General features: G+C 39.2%; 2 protein-coding genes across 7 annotated transcripts in view; both read right to left on the bottom strand.

Annotated features, from left to right (window-relative positions):
* The window catches only part of LOC112572437 (multiple epidermal growth factor-like domains protein 6), a 62,820-nt gene extending 53,060 nt beyond the window's left edge, over positions 1–9,760 (bottom strand). For 2 of the 3 annotated variants that reach the window (XM_025252115.1, XM_025252116.1), the window contains exons 1-8: positions 9,537–9,760; positions 6,982–7,062; positions 6,128–6,373; positions 5,516–5,704; positions 5,048–5,146; positions 4,320–4,457; positions 3,810–3,950; positions 3,093–3,227 (exon numbers count right to left, since the gene is read on the bottom strand). In XM_025252115.1, the coding sequence (XP_025107900.1) occupies positions 3,093–3,227; positions 3,810–3,950; positions 4,320–4,457; positions 5,048–5,146; positions 5,516–5,704; positions 6,128–6,373; positions 6,982–7,062; positions 9,537–9,600 (1,093 nt within the window). In that variant the 5' untranslated portion in view covers positions 9,601–9,760. Of the gene's footprint in view, positions 1–3,092; positions 3,228–3,809; positions 3,951–4,319; positions 4,458–5,047; positions 5,147–5,515; positions 5,705–6,127; positions 6,374–6,981; positions 7,063–9,536 lie in introns of those variants that run through there. The other variant, XM_025252117.1, reaches the window with a different exon arrangement.
* Positions 9,761–11,016: 1,256 nt separating this feature from the next.
* Positions 11,017–21,424, bottom strand: part of LOC112572440 (receptor-type tyrosine-protein phosphatase kappa-like) — a 41,701-nt gene continuing 31,293 nt past the window's right edge. For 2 of the 4 annotated variants that reach the window (XM_025252118.1, XM_025252123.1), the window contains exons 16-30: positions 17,633–17,720; positions 17,144–17,223; positions 16,710–16,746; positions 16,423–16,520; positions 16,082–16,210; positions 15,584–15,732; positions 14,939–15,074; positions 14,543–14,686; positions 14,130–14,229; positions 13,864–13,937; positions 13,385–13,522; positions 12,947–13,075; positions 12,673–12,827; positions 12,264–12,399; positions 11,017–11,902 (exon numbers count right to left, since the gene is read on the bottom strand). In XM_025252118.1, coding sequence (XP_025107903.1) covers positions 11,828–11,902; positions 12,264–12,399; positions 12,673–12,827; positions 12,947–13,075; positions 13,385–13,522; positions 13,864–13,937; positions 14,130–14,229; positions 14,543–14,686; positions 14,939–15,074; positions 15,584–15,732; positions 16,082–16,210; positions 16,423–16,520; positions 16,710–16,746; positions 17,144–17,223; positions 17,633–17,720 — 1,668 coding nt within the window. In that variant the 3' untranslated portion in view covers positions 11,017–11,827. The remainder of the gene's footprint in view (positions 11,903–12,263; positions 12,400–12,672; positions 12,828–12,946; positions 13,076–13,384; positions 13,523–13,863; positions 13,938–14,129; positions 14,230–14,542; positions 14,687–14,938; positions 15,075–15,583; positions 15,733–16,081; positions 16,211–16,422; positions 16,521–16,709; positions 16,747–17,143; positions 17,224–17,632; positions 17,721–21,424) is intronic. The other 2 variants (XM_025252119.1, XM_025252120.1) reach the window with 2 other exon arrangements.

Here is a 21,424-nt window from a genome sequence, read left to right as displayed (position 1 = left end):
TGTACGCGAGAAAATGAAACGAGGAGCACGCGAGAACGTGTGACCTTATCGACGACACGGCGGACGAGTCCAGCAACGTTTGCCGCGACACAGCGGTAGAAGTTGTCGTCGAACGCTCGACTGGTGCAAAGTTTCGATGATAAAAAAACTTGATTAATCTTTGCTCCAGCGATGACGAGAGTATGTAAACAACTGAACGAAAAGATCGGAGAAAGTAGTAGAGGAATAGGAACGAAATAGATGGACTGTGCAAGTTGGAGATTATGACAGTTTATTTTATCACGTGGGCAGAATATTTTCTGTAAGCAACATTATCATAAGTTTTAAAGAAAAACATGGGATAAACTGTGTAAATCTGTTTTATGAGTGTGTGGGAAGAAGAAGTAAAATAAATATAACACAAGCTAGATGGTACAGGGTACCAGAAAATGTTTGTGACAGTATACTGATAAATATGGTAAATAATTAGTTGATACAACGACGGTTATTTTGTACATTTCTTAGCCAAGAAATGAACACCTCATTCTCAATCATTGCTCTCTCCCTTTCTATATACATGTATATATATACACGAGTGTATGCAAGCGAGACATAGTCACCAGATACAAATATAGAGGGATTATAACCACATTTTCATGTCATTTGAGATTTATTTCAACAAAAATATTCAGATGTCGACCAAACGCTTGCCAGGCAGCTTTAAAACCAAAGCTGCTCGAGCTGTTCTTACTCAGATGACAGTAAGGAGCTGCATATCCGGACAGACAGCCGGCCAGGTCTGTGTGAGTGTGGAGAGGGTGTGTGGAGGGAAAGGCGAGGTGTAGACTGACACCAGTGGACTAACTAATAGACAAAATAGCTAAACAAACACGTCTAACTTTAATTCACACTTGAAGACATAACAAAATGAAGGGATGGGAACAGGGAATAAGAAAAAAAATAGATGATCAAGAGTTGTATACTGAAAAAATATTAAAAATGTGAGATGTGAGCATGTGTTGAAAATGACGAGCTGCTGATGTCCTGTGCATTCCTTCTATACATACGGTATAGATACTGTACAACAGATGCACGGTGTTCTGGCGTTGGAAGACTAAAAGTATTAATGCAATTTTATGAAACCTCACCTTGGATGAAGCTAGATAGATTTTTTTCAAGTGCTTCAGGCATTCATAGAGTTATAATAATTTTTGTTTTGTTTTGGCAAAGTAGTTATAAGGAAGAATGCAACGACTACAAAATCAAGATGCATGTGTGTGTAAAAAGATAGGTAGAAGAAAATTAAGCAAGTATTCTTGCTTTGTTTGCAATGTTTACCTTGCTTGCATAATTCTCCGTGATACCCACTTTGACACCCGGAGCTACACACACCCGTCTCGTGATGACACCTAGTCTCCACTGCGCAGTAGCCGCACGTTTGCGCACAGTTGTCGCCATGGTAACCACCATCGCAGTCTAAAAGAAGGAGAAGGTCAAGTAATGAGCCCATCTCCTTTTCGTCTTGTTTTACATTTTCTTACCCTGGCAGTCAGGTACCCAGTCAACATGATAATGCGGGTAACACCAAGTGACATACACGTTTTCAGTTGTGAGCATATAGGTAAATAAATATACACACATATACATTCATCAAACATCCAAATGTTTAGTACATACGTTGATAAGCATGGGTTGTCTAGTATTCTTACTTTTATTACAAAGCGGGGGCGTATACCCTGCATCACATCCACCCAGACAAACACCAGTGACAGGGTCACAGTTATCTCCCTGTCTACAGTTGCCGCACTTGTGGCTACAGTTATCGCCATGAAATCCTCTATCGCAGGCTCAAACACAGAATACAGGTTAATGAAACATTGCTCTGATAGTTAAATGGTGGGTAGGGAAAGTCTGAGTTTTTGCAATTATTATAATTTTAGAATTTTTTAACAGTTATGACACTGTTTTGAAGCATCTGACCTCAAAGGTCTCTCTCTCGAACCAACAAGATCGCCCTGCTCACCTGGCAGTAAACCACCAACAGAAACAGTTTACTGCTAAGACACACTGGACCACTTTGTTCATAAAGTCTCGGTACGAGAAATTAATCAATCACCTCAAGATAACAAGCTGACCATCAACGAAACTTCACATCACAGCAACTCTCTTTGTAAGGTAGGAATAGCTTCAGCATCACAAGCCTGACACTAGCAGAAGATTTAAAGAAGAGTAGAGAAACACTTATGGTGTAAATGAAACAGTTTTTAAAACGGAAATAAATAAATGAACAAATATCAGCTTACAAAGTACCATCGAATATAAATTTCTGTATGTTGAAAATTTCAGTAATTAGCTTGTAGAGAAGATAGTGTACGCATATTTTAATTCTTTTTTCTGCTTTTGCAAAGACAGATTCTGATTCATGATGTACGAGTGATTACTGAGGAAAGTCACAGGAGTAGAGGCAATGAATGTAGAGGGACTGGAGTGACATCTTCCCGTGATCTGTAATATTCAGGTATTGGCTGATCATCTACTTACTGCCCTGTCATGCTGTACTTACTCTGGTCACAGTAAGGAGCTACATATCCAGGCTGACACCCGGACTCACACACCCCTGAGGTTGTGTTACACTCAGTGTTGCCTCCCTTACACTGACCACAGGACTGCTTACAGTTGGCTCCATAGGATCCAGGAGAACAGACTGAACACAGAATACAAGGAGCTGATTGTCAAAGGTGGACATCTTTAGTACATAATACTGTAATACTAGTGTAACCTAAGGTGTACACATATTGCTAACTAAATAAATACGGATGAAGACTTTTATGAGATTTTCACTGTTATCTTCTGAAGACTGTCAAGGTGTGTAGCAAGAAGATCAGTGATTTTTGTAACACTCAACTCTAAATGTTACTGTAGCAACAAAGGTTGATGCAGTCTGATTTACAAATATTTCATATTCAAAGTTTCTACGAACTACACAGACAGTAGAAACAGTTCGAGATAATTAGGACAAAACATTAATGAATCTGTGTACAATGACACAGTCTTTATGTCCTCCTGTCCACCTGACAGTCTGTATGCAGGTGTAGCATGTCTACAGTACTTACCTTCATTACAAAGTTGTCCCTGATAGCCCTTGTCACATCCCCCAGTACAAACACCGGTCACGTGATGACATGGCGGCTTCGTGCATTTCCCGCATTTGTTGGTACAACCATCGCCATAGAAACCTCTAGAACAGCCTTAAATACAAATATTCAAAGATACTTAGTATGACTGTCGTAGTTGAACAGAAAATCACAGATACACAAACGTTACACTCACTGTTTACATATCAAACTGAATTGATTATTATAAACAAAACTATTACTACACAATTAGTGTAGCTTTGTTGCAATGAAGACAAGACTGGGCTACTGACAGGTAGAAATATTACACAAGTGGCCTAAAGATGATAAAATGAGTAAAGCAGTTGTCATGAAGGTACGAAATCGAGTAAATGAAGTCGTTCTTACTCGTTGTTTAGTGTACAAGTATTAAGAGCTTAGCAAAGCTTAAACTGTATATGTTACGGTGAATAATTGAATGTTTTAAAATAAAATAATAGTAATCATGTTTCCTTCCTACATGACAGTTTCTTTGAATCAGGCCCCTTTGTGAACGATAGACACTTCTGTCACCAAATCCGTTTGATGTTTTGATGAGATGGTCATCAGCATCAGGTACAGCAACATATTGGGGATTTATTAAATAAGTAGCACGAAAATTATTCAGTTGACAAAAATAAATGCACTCACTCACCAAACTGCTGTTTGTGTACTTACTCTGGTTACAGTAAGTCGACTGATACCCGGGCTGACAGCCGGACTCACACTCACCCGTGTAAATGTCGCACTTGGTGTTACCGCCTTTACACTCACCACATTTCTGGAGACAGTTTTCTCCATAGGACCCAGGAGAGCAAGCTGACAGAAGGCAAGGGAGCAAGGCTTCAAAAGTATACATCGTAATATAAACTGCCATACTCAAACTATTTATTACAAAGTACAAAGAGGGATGTAGGATGAGCATTAACACGAGAACAAAATATGTCAGTCATGTTAAAGTAAGAGGCTACAAAATAATAAAATACCCAGATAACACTAAAATTAACTCACGAATAAATAAGTCGACTGATCAATCAGTCAATGAGTCAATCAATCAGTCAATCAATCAAAAAATTAAAATTTCTCAATGAAAATTTGTTTGAAGTGCTCTGCGTACATAATATTCACAAAGACAGCAGGGAGAGAAATGACAGATATTTTAGTGTAATTCCCATGATTTCAACTCACGCTCTGTGCACAATGGTGGCTGCCACCCGACTTCACACCCTGACACACAGTTCACAGATTTTTGGTCGCACGTGATGTTGTTCTTGCAGTGGACACACGTTTGGTCGCAGAAATCCCCGTAAAATCCTTTTTGACAACCTAAAAGTTTCAAACAAGGGAAAATAAAGCATTCTTAAATTTTCTTTAAAACGATGAAAGATGAACTGCAAGTGTAAACAAGTAAAATCTGTTTACAAATTAGTATATAAAATGGAATATTATAAAGTGCTAAAGGTATCGGAAGGTTTGAGTAGATAAAAATCTAAAACATCTACGCTCATCTACTATAACAAATATCCATTTAAAAATATCTTGAGAAAACATTATGTAACAATGACAATCAGAATTAGAATGAAAATGATCAACTTCATTAATTTGAACATGGGAAGGTGCTCTAGCTACAAGTAAAAGTTCGTTGCAAGGTGCAGCGTTAAAAGATGTCAACATGAAAGATATTAGAAATGAGAAAAAGAAGACACAAAAGAAGAACAGCACCTTTTGTTGACAAACAAGCAAATACCTCCTCCCGTGTATATAGTGGTAATGGTTCCTAAATATCCTGAATATATTGTACAATGTTGACCATTTATAAAGCTTCCTTCGTATTATTATCGGGATACCAAAGTTATATTTACAAATAAAAATGTCCTACTTTTCTAATCATTATGTGAATACTGTGAATCACTAACCCTGTAGACAGGTGCCATTGTAGTTGTCACAAGCTCCGTTACTACAGCGACTGCTGCACTGCTGACCACACGTTGCACCGTAACGGCCGGCACTGCACACTGTGTGTAGTACACAGGACATGAGACACAACACAGACTGACACAGGCACTGACACACTGTGTGTAGTACACAGGACATGAGACACAACACAGTCTGACACAGGCACTGACACACTGTGTGTAGTACACAGGACATGAGACACAACACAGTCTGACACAGGCACTGACACACTGTGTGTAGTACACAAGACACACTGACACAGTCTGACACTGTCACTCAGACAATACAAGTCTTGACTTTTCTCAGCCGCCGTGTGTCGCCATCATCGCTGGTCATGGAGTACCGGTCATGCAGTGAATGAAGTGAATGAATGTATGTACTTGATGACAGCAGTCGGTAAATTATTGAAACATTGAAATAAATCTCACCCCACACTTCAAGTTCACAGAAGTTGAAAAAACGTTTTTCGCTTGTTGTTGTTGTGCGTAACGTGACGTTCTGTCCTCTCACTGGTTGTCGGCAAGTGACGTTCAGTACCAGCCAGTTGTTACTGTCTGTGACGATCTCGCAAAGTTGGTCATCTACAGTCAGTGCGGCGTTCCTCAAACTATCAAGATCTGAAGAAATGGTAGTACAAGGAACCTGTAGTCGTTTTGATGCTAGTCATTGCTTCAAAACTTATCATCAATAGTTATTGCGAGTTTTATCTAGTATCACGTATACCCATTATAATTCCAGTTGTAAATAGTGAGACTATACCAGAGGGTAGATATAGATATAGAGAGGCTGCATTCTGGTAGCATCACGTTTCGAAGGAACGCAAATGCGTCACTACTTTTCTTAACAAGTAAGTACAAAGAAGGAGTGTAGCCTTTCTATATCTACCCTCTGTGACAATACTATATATACTATTGTGAATACTCACGTTCATTCCTGTTGTAAATAGTAATACTATACTATATATTCCTATGGTAAATAGTGAGACTATTCTATATTCCTATTGTAAATAGACTATACTGTATACTATTCTGTATACTCACGTATATCTCTGTTGTATATAGTGACACCTGTGACAGTGTACTCAGCTCCAAGATCCACTGACCACCTGGCGTAAGTTACTCTATAGTCAGTGTGAATACAGTTGAGTCTGTCTGTGGACTGTCCAGTCTTCAAGACAAGCACGTGACTTCTGTCTCCATTGACGGCGAGACAAGCTGGGCCGGACTCCGTGTTTCCACTTCTGTAGGTAGAACTCATTTCTGCCCGTTTGCCGAGAGCAACATTTTCTGCACAAATAGTGTTTTAAATAGAAGTGTATACCGAGATACTACAGGCTGTGAGACTAGTTCACTAGAAACAGTTTAAAGTGAACTCTAGGTGTGGATTGTGTTTTTACTTTCATATCCTCACTCATCACCCTCTCGCCCTTAGTTGCTTGCTGGCTTTGTCCTCCTACTTCCTCTACCAAGTGTCATCTACTCCTAAAGCATTCAAGCAAATGTGTTCAGCTTCCAGTCACTGGTATGAATTAATATCAGTTTATAAAAATGTTATCCGCTGAATACCATTTAACTTAATATCAGTTTCAAACTTCTGAAGGTTGGAAATACGAGAAGAAATATTAGCGCATGGTTAAAATTGGTTTTTGATTTTTATTAAATTCTTTGTACTAAATTCAGTTAGCAAGTACAATGGTTACAACAAAATGGTATATAGTACAATTAAATCAATCTATGTTACAATAAATTATAGTGCAGACTACCTGTTTACTTGGATGGAAAATGAGACTGAAATAGTTTATGATGGCTGTTCAGTACGTGATGTGGTCGGGTTTCTAAAGATTCAATTTCGGTTTTTGTTAATTACAGTAATTTTTAAAATGTTATATACATACCCATCATGCAATTACCAGATTCCGGCCAACATTTGTTTGTTGTGTTACATCCGCCAGTACCATCACACGAACAGTCGTCCCCTGGTCAGTGGGCAGAAAACACAAAAGAACTTTTGTACTTTAAACAAGAAATGTGTTGTAGTGAGACTTGTACCAATATGTTCAGGATTCGCTGCATAAAATTTTCGTATATTAAATAGATGCATGGTGAAACATGAAAACTATTAAAAGAACGAGTGAAATTATCTACACCCCGTTACGTTTTCCAATCGACCTTGACCCTACATCGCCGATGTTTTCTCCTCTTTCTGTGGAGAGCTGCAGCCGCTTACTATCTGCCATCTTGTTTGACTGACTTGTACATTATGACAGTGGAGCACGTGGACCGGACACAAATGCGATCAACTCGAGTGCGCCTCAACATTCATTTACATCCACTATCGCCGTCAGTCATGTTCACTGCAGCAACGAGCTGTGAAAGGAATCCACAGAGACCGACATCACAGACCGCGACTTCGACATCGTCTTCCTGCTAATGATGGCGGTCTGGCTGCACAGTCCCACGGAGACTGTGTATCATCGGCACACACCTCCATGTTGTCTTCTTCTTCGCCTAATATACTTATAATCTCACCTCAAATGTCAAAGCTCTGCATTCATCGACTCTAAACGAGAGCAAACGCTCTTCTCCATCCTCCCCGCTACACCTCCTCATCGCGCTTTTTAATGCCGGGCTGTCTCATCCATCCAGCAAGCACTGAGATCATGGAGCTCATCAGTGGTATTATGCTGTTGAGTAAAATGTGACTCGGAGATCGTGGTGATGAGTGTGTCTGTGTTGATGTGACCTCAGGTAAGTACAGTATACGGTCATTGCCCCTTGCCAGTGGCGGAGGAGGGATTGCTGTGATATTGAAAACATCTCTCGCGAGTCACTTAGCACTAATTTCTCTTTTCTACATTTTACTTTGTTCATGCAAAACGTTCATTGCCAGACAACGAATTTAATCTTGTGTGTTTATATCGACCACTACCCAACCCCACAAATTGACTGACAACATGTTTCTTTACGAATTTCACGTTATGCTTGACCACAGCAACACGCTCAGTGGCATACCTGTAGTCGTAGGTGACTTCAATGTCCATTTTGATGAAAATAACCATTTGTATACCAAAAGGATAAGGGACCTGCTCGATATCTTCCAGTTCACCAAGCAGTCGCCCAGTACTGACACCAGTGTTTCGCACTCTGAGACGTCTTCGTGACATGGACATGTCTATGTTTTTGTGATGACTTGGGAACCGAACTGACCCTCTGCCCCTCAACATCTGCTGACTGCTTGTGGCTGTTCTCCGCTCCTTGCTGGAGGCCCATGCTCCTGATGTAAGGACCCAAGTTCATCCCAACAAACACTCACCGTGGTCCTCAGCCTCCCCTTTAGCTGCGGAGAGCTGAGACATACCGTTGACAAGCTGAGAGGTTGTGGTGTAGGTCTGGGTTGACTGTCCATAAACAGATGCTAAACGCTGCCTTTCGTTCAGTCATCTACCTTGTTAATTCGGACAAAACTGAATTCCCTCATGCTCACATCAGTATTTGTTCTTCGAGTAAGACCCTATTTAGGACCTGCTGGGCCGCACAAACAGGCCACAACTGCCCACAGCCATTGCACCTGCTTTGCTGCCCGAGGTCTTTAGCGAGTTTTTTCTCCACACAATTCTTGACATCCGGGCTAAACTTGATCAACTGCCTGCGCACCCTTCAGCTCTTACTAACCACGTCGACGATCTGGCAAGGCCAAAGTGCTACTTCGCTTTCTTTTAGCCAATTTCGGAAAGTGAACTAAAGTCCATCATACTCCAGTGAAAGCCCACAACTTGTTCACTGGACCCAGTTACCGCCCCATTGCGACTACATACAACACACGCCTGTCTGTTCTAACTTCCTCTCTCACCCTGTAGACTTGGTTTAGGATGTGTGTTAATGAACAATTACATCCTTGACTGTTATCTTGCTTCAGTAAAATGCAACATGACGACGACTACACAGTTGAAAAGCGAGATTTTAGGATGAACAGTTTCTTGTTATTATTTATGACGACCGTTAACAGCGGCTACAAAATAAAAGATAAATGAGCGGCTTTACCACAGGTACATGGGATGACATCAAGCTCACCTCCCTTATGGCTGACTTCTCCCTCGCAACCCTCCAAGTGTTTTGATACAAGCATAAGGGCCTTCCTACTATTAACGATGTTGTTCTCTCAGTTCTACAAGTCGATGTCTGCTCGTCTGTTTGTGTACCGTTATGTTTTCCCTTCAACAAGTTCTGTGCTTTTGTCTGTTTTACTCTTATGTCACAAGCGGGTGCATGTACTTAGCATGGTTTAATGAAATAGTCTATATTCATGAAATTGTCACAATATTTGCATATTTCTCCTCTATTTGTGCGTCTTCTTTGTTCGTCTGTTTCAGTCTATCTTCATCTATCTTATTTTTACATTAAAATAATTACAAAGATGAGCTCAGTAAGTACAATTATAAACTTGTCCTACCTGAGACGATGTCCACAAAGCATCCACAGATAATGGTGAAGGTTAAGAAAGCAATGAGTCCCATTATTCGATGTCTGTGTGTGAGATGCAGGGCGGCTCGTCTGTCCAGTCGTCTGTAACCGTCTGCCCGTCACACAGTCTGCATGGTGCAGCCACCAGGAAGTCAAATCTTGTTTAGTAAAACGAGTCTAACTGCCGGCCTCGACTGTAATGACAGCAATTAGCAGAGACAGCATCCAGTCAGTATTCCAGCAACATCATGGCACTAAAGATGAAGTCCTCGCCCTTTCCTGACACTCGAGTGAGATTTCCTTCCTCTCGATCTTTGATTATTTGTTAAAACTTTCCACAAGAAAACAGTCTTAATATTTAGTTAAGTCTTGAACTGACTGTCCCCTTTCCTAAGTCTCTCTCACACACACATTTGAAATCACTAAGAAGCCAGTATGGTGCAAAGCATCCAACCATCAACAATGAAATAAGAAATAACCATCTTTTACTTTTTACAATCGTCGATAGATACATCTTGGGTTAGCAAGTTACTGCTTCTGAGGTAAGTGTCTCCAGCCGTTTTCTAGGGCAAAAGACTTCAAGGCAATGTCGACTAAAAAGAAAAGGATGACTGCCCCCATTATAGGACATGAAGGCGGCTGTTGGAAGAGTACTTAGCCCATTTATGCCCGAGGTTTACATTTTTTAATTTGTACAAAACATTCATGCGTGTGACCTACAGATATTTACGAAACAAAAAATAAAGATAAAATTATTTTGTTCCAATGATGGAACGCAAGGCATGAATTGGTTAAACTTGTTTTGATTTACTTTACAGAGTGTACTTTGAGATGTCAAGAACACCTGAGCATGGATAGATACAGATACAGCGACAGATACAAAGATGACAATCAAATTTACTGGATGAATAGCAGGGGGAAAAAACAAAATAAACAGCAAAAAAAAAAAAAAAAAAAAACAACAACAACACACAAAAAAAAAAAAAAAAACAACAACAAAAAAACCGAGATTCCATCATCTGTGGCTTAGTGTTCTGGGTGTGTTCTATCTTTCTCACACCAGAGCGCCTTTCCTTCCGTTCCCTCGCCCTTCCCTTTCAGGGACGCAACTCGTGACGCTCGTGTACAACAGCATGCAGAGAAGACAACTTCAATTTCAAGAAATTAAATATGAATATAAACATTCGAGTAAGCAAATCAGAAAAGAGAAATAGCTTGCAAAATACGGGTAGTGCAAGGTAAACGAGGGCAGAAAAGTCACTTGAAAAGTAGCTTTTAAAAGCAGACCACAAAAGTACTCGTGAAATGTAATGAATTGATAATTAAAAATATCTTATGAAATCCAAGTCTTGTGGACGAGCAAGCACACACACACACACATCAGATCTGAAGCAACATTCAGCAAGTTCAAATGCTGTTACTTTTTTTTCATTAAAGACTCACACAACAAATTAAAAAACAAACACCAGCAAGAGATTTCATTATTTTCTCCATATGCATAATATTACAAGAACACTGGTCTACTCTCAGTCAGGTAGCAAAATATAAATAATCTTCACACATTGAACATCACATTAAATAACTGTACACAAGCATGGACATTATAGAACATCTGGAATGTTGGTCACAATAGTTTAGCTGCCATATTGTACTTCAGTAATTAAGAAATGAAGATGCAACAGTATCATAGCAACTTTAGCCTTATATGCAGGAAGCCCCGACTGTATTGTCACGATGGCGTGGAAATTCTGATGCAAGGGTCCCCCTGGCAGCGCCGTATGGTAAGATTGGTGTACAACATATTACAGGAAAATATATAATAAACAATAAATGAAGAATATCTTTAGTGTAGAGTAACATTTGTTTTCTTTGTCGCTAAATATAAAAAATGTGACAAGGTTAGACAGTATTGTTTTTGTTACATCAGCATCGGTAGTTTAAAGTATTCGGTCTAATGCAATATATTTTCGAAATGAAGCTTTTTCTCAGCTCTGTCAAACATGGACAACGTAGTAAACAGTGAAGCTCATCCTCTTCATCGATGTAACACATAGGACACGTCTTACTTATATTACACACAAGATAATAGACAAACCAAAAGTGTCAAAAATATTGTGATAAAACGATTACTAGACTTGTATTTTCATAATAATGTTTTCATCTTCATGAAAGAAAGCATTCAGGGTGAACAAGGGTCACTTTGAAAGTCTGGGCGTTTCTCAATGTTCAGATAGCTTTGGTTCTACTGTTCATATTGTAAAAGGTTCAGTGTAGAGATGTTCAGCTAGTATTGGTGTACACATTCATATCACACAGCCAGTGTTGAGCCACTTGGTACAGGTAGCGGTACTGAACCTGTCAACAGTTGTAACAATGGTTATATTCAGCTCGTAGGGAGTGGTGGAGATAGCAAGCACTGTAACTATGAAGTTTTTGCGATGATCAAGGTAAAGTGACTGAATAAAGAATTAGTAAGATTTTGAAAACGAAGAAAAAATTGCCTCAGTCTACAGGTCAATTTACAAATACTTGTAATTTAAACACGAAATCTGTTATTCATAAATTCTCTCAAGAATTTACAATTTTTAAAGAAAGTTATTGAATATTTTAAAATGCATTTCCTCTCCATCTAAATGTGTGTGAAAATTTTAATTTGTATCTGTAGCCTGTCAAGGTTTTGACTTTTATTTAATTATATGCACAGATTCTAACTCACCACCGAGGTCAGAGCCTGAGGCCTGACGGTGTGCAGCTCCCTCACGGTCATGTACACGTCCACGTCCTTGTCACGTGTCAGTCGACTGATGACGTCACACAGCGCGCAGAACACCCCGCTCTTGGCCACCCCGTCCCTTTACAAAGACATTTCACAAATTTTATTTGAAGCTCCATTCCGAGTGACCTTCGCTCGAGATACCTAATGCTCCTCTACCATTTGTCTACAGAATATCCACAAACATTTGTAACCGTTGTAGACGTTTAGCCATCTAACACTCTCTTCATCTGACCAGCCATGAAGGAGGGCATGTTGTACTGTAAGCTAGTGTACTTTGTGAATGAACATTAACAGGAAAAGCTGGCCTTGTACAGAGCGGTAACACCATCAACATAGAGTAGGAACTCACATGCACTGAATGATGATGGGGCTGCTGTTGTCGTCCACCTCCCGGCGACTGTCCACGAAGCTGATCAACGACATCATCTCTGATATGTTTCCAGGTATTTCTTCAAACCAGTCTTCGAAACGAACTAAGGTAACACTACGATTGTCTTGGGAGCCCTGTCCACAGAGATATTGTCATGAGCAGAATCTCTTGGAAACAAACCATATCTTTGTGGGTGCAATTTTATAATTATTGAAAAAACTTGGGAAAACATTAACCTCAGGTTTCCACTCACCTTCTTCTCCACACTTAGTTCGTACAAAGTCGTACGACCACCCAGATTGGAAATACTCTGGACGCCGACAACGTAGGGCTCACAATGGATGGACAACTTCTGGTTGACCGGCCAGTACTGACAAAAATCCTGTCAGGATGACAAATATTTTCAACATTAAAATAATGATGTAGATGGTGCTCAATACATGAGAGATGCAATTAGTTTATCATGTATTTTGTGCTGTTGCATTGTCTGCTGTGAAAATATATGAAAAAATCTCTCGTTATTCACATTCTTTTTGTCAACAATGAACTCTGACCCCGACAGTTATGTGAAGGTAATGGCAAGTTATTGCCAGGAATTAAAGTCAGAGACAACTACAAAACAAATATCGAGGAAAAATGCAAAGGATGAAGTCCTTGTTTAAAACAGTAGTGTTTGTAATTTTTGGCTCACTTTTGACTCTGTCTCTCTCTCCGAGCCCAGAGACACAATAGTTGTGACGTCATTTCCGTCGACAAGACGCCAGAAGTCGACCAGTGTGTTTGGCAGAGGGAGCTGTGTGAGGATGTTTCCTTGGTTACAGAGGTACGCCTGGAAATACAAGAACATACATGACTGTACGATGCAGAAAATCAGTGGGGTAGTTTTAATGAGGACTGAGTGGAAGTGATGTTAAATGTGATTAGTGAAGCTTGAAAGTGAGAAATTATAGTCTCAAATGTCTTCTGGGAAGAAAATCGTAGTTTCTCAAGGATAAATTAAATAATTAGAATGGCATATATTTGTCCTCTTCTCAAGTTTCTTTCTCTGTTTTCATCACACACATGCACACGCGCTCAGATGTGTGAATGTGTCTAAGAGAGAGTAGAAGAAGAAATTTTAAAGTATTGAAAGTGAGAAGTAGATTAAGTAGTAAAGTACATCTGACTTACCGACATGAAGACCGCGTTGATGTACTGATTTCTACCGGGTACATGTGCTGTCAGATACACCCGGTGTTCATCACCTGTAACATTATACAAGCTAATTAACAGCTTCAGTTAAATTATTATTTGACAAAAATCTGAGGGAAAAGAATCTATTTTTTAAACGATATATTTCGAAGAAAAATAATCAAATCTACGGAAAACAAAGCAAAACATCAGCAAGCAGCAAAGGAGAATAAACTTATTTTGTAAGAAACACTTCAGTCACTTACTGGGTAAGGCATTTAAACTCCTGTTCTTCTCAATGTTCTCTGCTTCTCTAGCATCTTTGTACATCAGTTCTGGCGTCAACGACCTCATCTGCATAACCCTCTAACAAAAATACAAGTCACGTGTGTCCAGGTTCATCCTACCACACATCTATGTTACACCTGACATGCATTTCTAGAAAAAAAAAGAAGAAAAAAACACTTTTGAAAGCTATTAACTTTATTACATATTTTAATTATTAATTTTATTTATGATATTAATTGGCCTTGGAGTTCAATTAATGTAGTGATCGTCTACTCAGGAAAAAAATCATTTAAATTTAAACATGTGATTGCATCGAAAGTTGGACTACACGATTCGGTTTCTAAAAATCAAAGATTGTCTAATATTATATTATTCTAAATTTTTTAACCACCTGAAATTCAGCGTCGACTACAGGGTTTTCTTTGTGAGCATCAACAGGCCTGGGGAAAGTAGCCTCAAATGCGCGGATGTCGAAGGATGTGCTACGTCCGGTGTAGGCTTCCAAAAGAACCTTGTGAAGAAATACATACTGCGCCTGTCGTGGGAATTATTTCAGTTAGGTGGCATTCAGTGAAGAACAACACAGTAGTTACAGATACATTTAAAACAGAATCAGTTGTTGGAAAGAATGAACAGACATACAGACAGCTGGCTATGCAGGCAGACAGGCTAACAAACAAATGAGTTGGTAGACATGAGATGACAGAAGTAAAGACATTTTAATTTGAGCTACAGACAACAAGAAAACATCGCTGTTTATTTAAGGTTTACTATTTCTTGTTCTTACCAAGGTCTGAACCATGATGCAGCGTTCTTTACGCATTTTGAGAACAACATCAAGAACATTCACTTTTGCTCTGGCGACAGCTTCATCGAAGGCGATGTCCAGACCGATGTAGGTTCCTGTCCTCCCGACGCCAGCGCTTAGGGAAGCAACGGAACTTTTTAACGAATTTAGTTAAAGATGTCAACACTAAAGTTATTTACTAAATCTTCGATCAAATCTCATGCAGGTTTCCTTGAATTACTATCGACGTACATATGCACAATATAAATCAGCATAAATTGTTTAAAAACATTTTAATACTCATAACAAACGGAACCATTCAGGAAAAGCTTTTAATAGCACCAACACTTGGAAAGAGCCTACAGTAGATTATTAAATTAGATTATTTATTAAATAAATCAATATCTTCATAATGATGTCCTAAAAAAGCTGTTTCAGTTCTCAAAGAGTGAAATATTGTATAAGTTAGCTATTACCATCCAGAATATTTTACATAGACTTGTAAACTCTTTCTTACGCACGCACACACACACACACACAGACCACATTGACCATGTTGTAGTATTTCCTTGCTACAGAACAACGTGTGAGGGAGGATACACAGTGTTGTTATTATATCCACGTGTAAACCAGAATGCCACTCACGTGCAGTGCACGAGTACAGGTGGCGGCGGGGTGTGTGGGGCACGTGACTTGGCAAAGCGCCAGAAGTTGAGGAGGGAGGTGGTGGTGGGGACCCCGTGGTCAGGCCAGGCCAGGTAGTGGTACTGCTCCACCTGTCGGTTAGCCTTGTCCTACCAACAAAGGGAAGAAATTCATGAAAAAAAGTCCCGAGTCGAGAATAATTATTATCCCCTGATCAGTCTTTTCATCCCAATGAGTTGTAAATCTCTTTCGACCTCTCTCTCTCTCTCACGCACACTTTCTCTCTCTTACACACATACAGGCATACACAGAGCAATACAATAAACAGACGACTAGGTAGGGAAAGGAAGTTGTTAACACACCCATGTATAAGTTTAGGAGATGTGTAAAATCCGCAGAATATTGTTTCTTTTTCTGAGCCTACACAGAGAAGCACAGAGACATACGTGTGACCTCCCAACCACATCTCCCCGTTGTCATACTGACAGGGACACTCACATCGTGTGTCTGGAGGACGAATGTCCTGACGATGAAGTTGGCCCTGCGCTGGACGTCCACTTCGGTCACCGTTACAGGACCATACGTCACTGTCGTGTCCGGTGCCGGCCAGTACTCGGCGCACTTGTTCTGAAGATTCCAAGCAAGTTGAAAGTGAAACCAAAAGTTAAAGGGAGATACATAGATTACCATTTTTATTATTTTTACCAGCTGCTCTACTCGCATAAATCTCCCTTTGTTGGCACATCCACAAGCAACAATAGAAAGAGAAGCAGATGCTGATGACGACGACGGTAGTAAAGTAAAAATATATCAACTCAGCCAACTGTAGTGTATCTAACCTGTCCTCCTTCAACGGTGTTTGTCAGCATGACTATTTGAGTCACCTTCTCCTGCCACACCATTCGCCAGAAGTCGTCTATTGTATGGTCACGTGGGCCTGCAAGAGGGTTGGGGAGTACATCCGGGTCTTAGAGATTCAAATCACGAAATACTATATTTCTCGTTAAAATTCTTTTGAGATTAGAATGAGGTGTTTGTTAAACTTATAAGAAGTGTAGACAAGTAACACGTCACTGTAGAAATCATGTAAATCAAATAAAAGAAAAAAAAAGCGAAGCAGACCTACCCTGGGAGGCTATGTACTTTTTCTCTTTTTCGAAGCCCTGTAGAATATCATCAAAATTGGACTTATTCTTAGAAAATATTTTTTAGAAAAAAAATTGAAAATTTCTAATTGCGATATATAATTCAACGCTTGAGTAAAAATATTTAAACATTGATTATTGTATACACATAAAAAATAATAAACAATATTTATATTTTTGGAGATGTTAAAACATTCTCCATTATACAAATATTTTTTCAATGTTTCTGTATATAACTGTTTGGATCATTGTACCTCATACGACATGCCAAAGTCTACTTAACCTCAAGGCAAACAATTTAACATATGCTAAACAGTGTACTACACATATATGAAAAAGATTTTGTAGTGTCCTCGTCATATTTTTTTAGTTGATGTTGCTGTTGTATTTGTTCTAACTGTGGTAGCATACTTACTGTGATATAACTGGCATTGACGTAGTCTGTTGCCGTTCCTTCCTGATAACCATCGTTGAGAATAACCCGGTTGTAATCATCTAAAGCAATAACTCAATTTGTAAAAAAAACTAAACCCAATTTTAGATGAAGCTTACAGAATATCTAACCTAAAATAATTCAGCTCCGTGAATATTTTCTACACAGACAGAAGGGATGAGAGATGGGTGAGAGAGAGGTGGGGGGAGCACCAAAGGAGAGATGCTAAATATAAGAACCATGAAAATATGATAGTAAGTGATTCTTGTGCAAAAAATAGTTTGCATATTAAAATAAACGCATAATAAAAAAAGTATAATAAAATAAGCTACAAGGAACGAATTGTGATGATAGTTTCATTAAAAAAATACAAGCTAAGGCAAGAAGTTTAAAAAAAAACTGCTCTTTGTATATTGTCGATGTCCACAAATACAATAGGTGGTTAAAACACACAGTGAAATATTTACATACATGGTACGACGGACGTGTATCTGTTCTTCTTGATGTTCGCCTTCAGCTTCGCCACTTCGTGAGTGTCTTTCAGACCTTTTGGTAAATCCTGCGAGACAGGATGACAGGACAACTGTTACACCTTAGAGTTGGCAGCCAGGAGCTTGCAATTTCCACTTTTCAAGGATTTGTCGTAGAACTCTTCCTTTTTCCTCCAATCACTCCCTTTTTCTCAACTTCCCCCATCACAAATAGGATCCCTTTAGCTTTATCTGAGTGTTCATCGTTAGAAAACAAAAGTAATGTCCGTTGAAACAGTTATTAACGTATAAAACAGCAATTGTCACCGGATATTTTTACTTTTTATAAATGTTGAAGATATTATTATTTTAATTTTTTTTTACTTTGAACTGGCTCGAAAGTTGGTCCGAAGCCAGAAGGTCCACCAGGGCGCGCTGTACGCTGTCCAGCGGAGGCCCGGATGCTCGGAAAGTGTCGTACACGTTGTCGTTGGTGTACACGTTGTCGTTGGTGTACACGTTGTCGTCAGCCTCTTTATACTCTACCGGCTCGTCAATGACATCATCATCAGTTACGGGTTGTAACGTCACATTCATGTAGATGTCGCCGGCGCTGTGTGCCAAGTGTTGATCTTGTCCAAGAGGTTTTCGTGGGTTGACTAGAGGGCTTGGCTTGTTCATTTTTTTATCTGTATCTTGAAAAAACAGCGATTATAGACTTACAATATTTTTCTTGCAGTAACCTCCTTAACTCATTTCTGATAAATGTCAAGAACGCCAGGGTCAGGGTTCAGTATGGTCACATGTCATAAGGGACGATTTCAAATAAAGTCAAATCCGTGTCACACCGATTTCTAAATTTGTAATATTTTACTCATCATATACTTAATTTTATTAGGGTTTTACATGTTGCTTTATCGTTAGGATGCAAAAGACTAATTTTTCAATAATTTGATTCAGTTGCTAAGGGATGAAGACATCTAAAATATCTTTCTTTCAATGGCATAAGTCTTTGAACCTGCAACATCGGAAGGTGATGACGATGTGTGATCATTCTGGTTTCTGATTGGTTCTCTCTGAGGGGATCCGCTGTTTGAGGCTTCTTTCCACTACGACGTTTATGTCTGGTATTAATAAAAATCATAATAAGTTAAAGGAATCTTTTTGATGTAAAAGACCAAAGTAAACACCCGTTAATTTCAAAACGAAACTAAAGTATCGAGAAATGGGATTTTCATCAACACATTTTCCATGTTCTCTTTTACTCTTCTTCTGAGTATAAGTGTAAGTAAATGTACGACAGCAACCACACCCCTAAATCAGATATGTGTTTCTCTAAAGATAAAGCTTAGGAAAAGCGGATGGCTAACAACTGGATAAACGAGAGTTTTCAAAATTACGAACGTAAAAAGTGGTTCATGTGAGTGAGAATGAAAAGAGAAAAAATCTTTAAAAATGCTTTATTACTTTTATTCAGGAACCAAGACATACAGAAAGAAAATTATAGAAACCAGTCACCTGATCACAAGAAAGACGATAACAATGACAACTAGGACAAAGACAACTGTGGCGATGGCGCCCCCGACTGCTGCTGCATTGACACCACCACCACCACCACCACCACCTGCTGTACAACAGATTACATCACATGAATAAAAATTAATTGCTTTGGAAGTCTTTTCTGACAAAATTCTGTAAGAAATACCCCACCTCACTCATGGCCTGCATAATTATCATCCTCTGTTTAACACATGTAAACTATTTTACAAATTCTGACAAAGGTCATGATTATTTTCGTTTTATTAAGTCCCTTGTGACGTGAAACAGGTCACGTGTGCGTGCGCATGCGCATGCGCGGAAGAGTAAAAGAGAGAGAACGTTGTTTGTGTTTACCTCTCAGGGCATCGCATAGGTCTCCTTGATACCCACTCTGACATCCCGACAAACACTTGCCAGTGACATGATGACAGGTAGACCCCTCGGTGCACTGGCCACACATGCGGGTACACTCGTCTCCATAGTAACCAGCAGAACACGCTTCATTTGAAATTAATGAAATTCAAATTTAATTTTAGTGGTGTTTAACAAAGCTTTGGTTAAAATACACGTCGCTAAACTAGTTCCACTACCACCATTTTAGTTCAACTTCTGGAAAAAGTATATAATATATACTGGAAAATGGTATTTTGAAATGTGTGTACACACGTGTTTGTATGTAATTAGGGAGCTTAATGTATACATCACTGTGACATGGCCAGATAATATTATACGGGTACTGTCCTTACTTTCATCACATAAGTCACCCTGATAACCACTCTGACATCCGGAAGGACAGTCACCAGAGTTCGGGTCACACGAAGTATTTCCACTGCACTTGCCACAGGTGTGTCTACAGTTGTCTCCATAGTAACCGTATTTACACTCTACAAAAACAGAGTCAGACATACAAAACATAGAAGTCTCTTTCTATGCAGGTTAGGATGGGTTAGTCATAAAAGCTTTAATAATCTAGTGTTGTCTGCCATCAGACATAATACTTTGCTGATAAAATAACTGTTGGGTGGAATTTTGAGTAGAAACTGAGCTTTCATCATGTTCTTACTTTCACTGCAGTAGGGTGTCATGTAGCTGGACTGACATCCATTGTCACAAACACCAGTCCCCGGGTGGCAGGCTTTGTTGTCTGCACACTTGCCGCACGGGTAGCTGCAGTTATCCCCGTAGTAAGCTCCGGTGCACGCTTGAATGGAAACTCATGTAGATGAAACATCAAACGAGGAGTGACTCGTACTCTTCAGATATATTTTATCCACAAGACTGACCAGTGACTCGGCGAAATTAAATTTAAACCAATCCTTTCATGCACAGATGTATTTCTGTATGACATTGCATCACATTTTTTTAAATGGAGCTTAAAAAGTGTTTTACCGAAGGAAACTTATTAATTAATTATCAAATTTATTTGTATATTTATTTATATCTATCTTTTTGCGCTTCATAGAGACCGTAAGTTTAATAACCTTTTTTATTTTATAAAATGATGGTTTTTTACACTAAAGTTTACTCTTTTGTAAGTTTGCACAAATAGGAAGTTGTGAAATATCTGTTTTAAACATTTTTTAAAAGCTGTAGCAGCAGAAGGACAAGAGCTGTTTACCTTCATAGTCGAGAGCGACAGAAAGTCAGAGAACCACTCACAATGGCTGGATGAATAGAGAGGCGGACACGTCAACAGACGCACAAGAAGAGATAAGGATGGCTCGATGCTTGGAAACATAAATATTTTTGCTGTGCCAACATTTCTTACTTTCATTACAATAAGGTGGTTGGCGGCCTTTTACACATCCATTGTCACAAACTCCAGTCCCAGGTTGGCACGTGTTTCCGTCAGCACACTGACCGCAAGTCTTGTTGCAGTTTGGTCCGTAGGAACCATCATCACAAGCTACAACAGACAGAGACAAACTGATTAACCATGGCTAAATCAGTGTTTGTTTTGAAAGGTATCATTCTCTTAATAAATATTTATCATATCACACGTACACACATGAGCACAAAGATACGCTTATATCAGTACACACACACATATATAAATATAATAAGCATAAGTTTCTATGCTTATTTATTTTTTCTTCATTAGATTTATTCATCCAAGATTATTTTCCGAACTATACAAATATGTGTAAGTCAGTATTCGTCTTTGAAGTTATTTCATGGGGTTGACAGCACAGTGCTATTGAATTATTCGACATTACTAAAAGTCCTCCATGCTTGCTACGTGAGTGCGTGTGTG

The sequence above is a fragment of the Pomacea canaliculata genome, linkage group LG9 (genome assembly GCF_003073045.1).
Source record: "Pomacea canaliculata isolate SZHN2017 linkage group LG9, ASM307304v1, whole genome shotgun sequence".
NCBI lineage: Eukaryota > Metazoa > Mollusca > Gastropoda > Architaenioglossa > Ampullariidae > Pomacea > Pomacea canaliculata.
The sequence above is the reverse complement of the archived record's forward strand: the minus strand, read 5'-3'. Positions and strand labels throughout refer to the sequence as shown.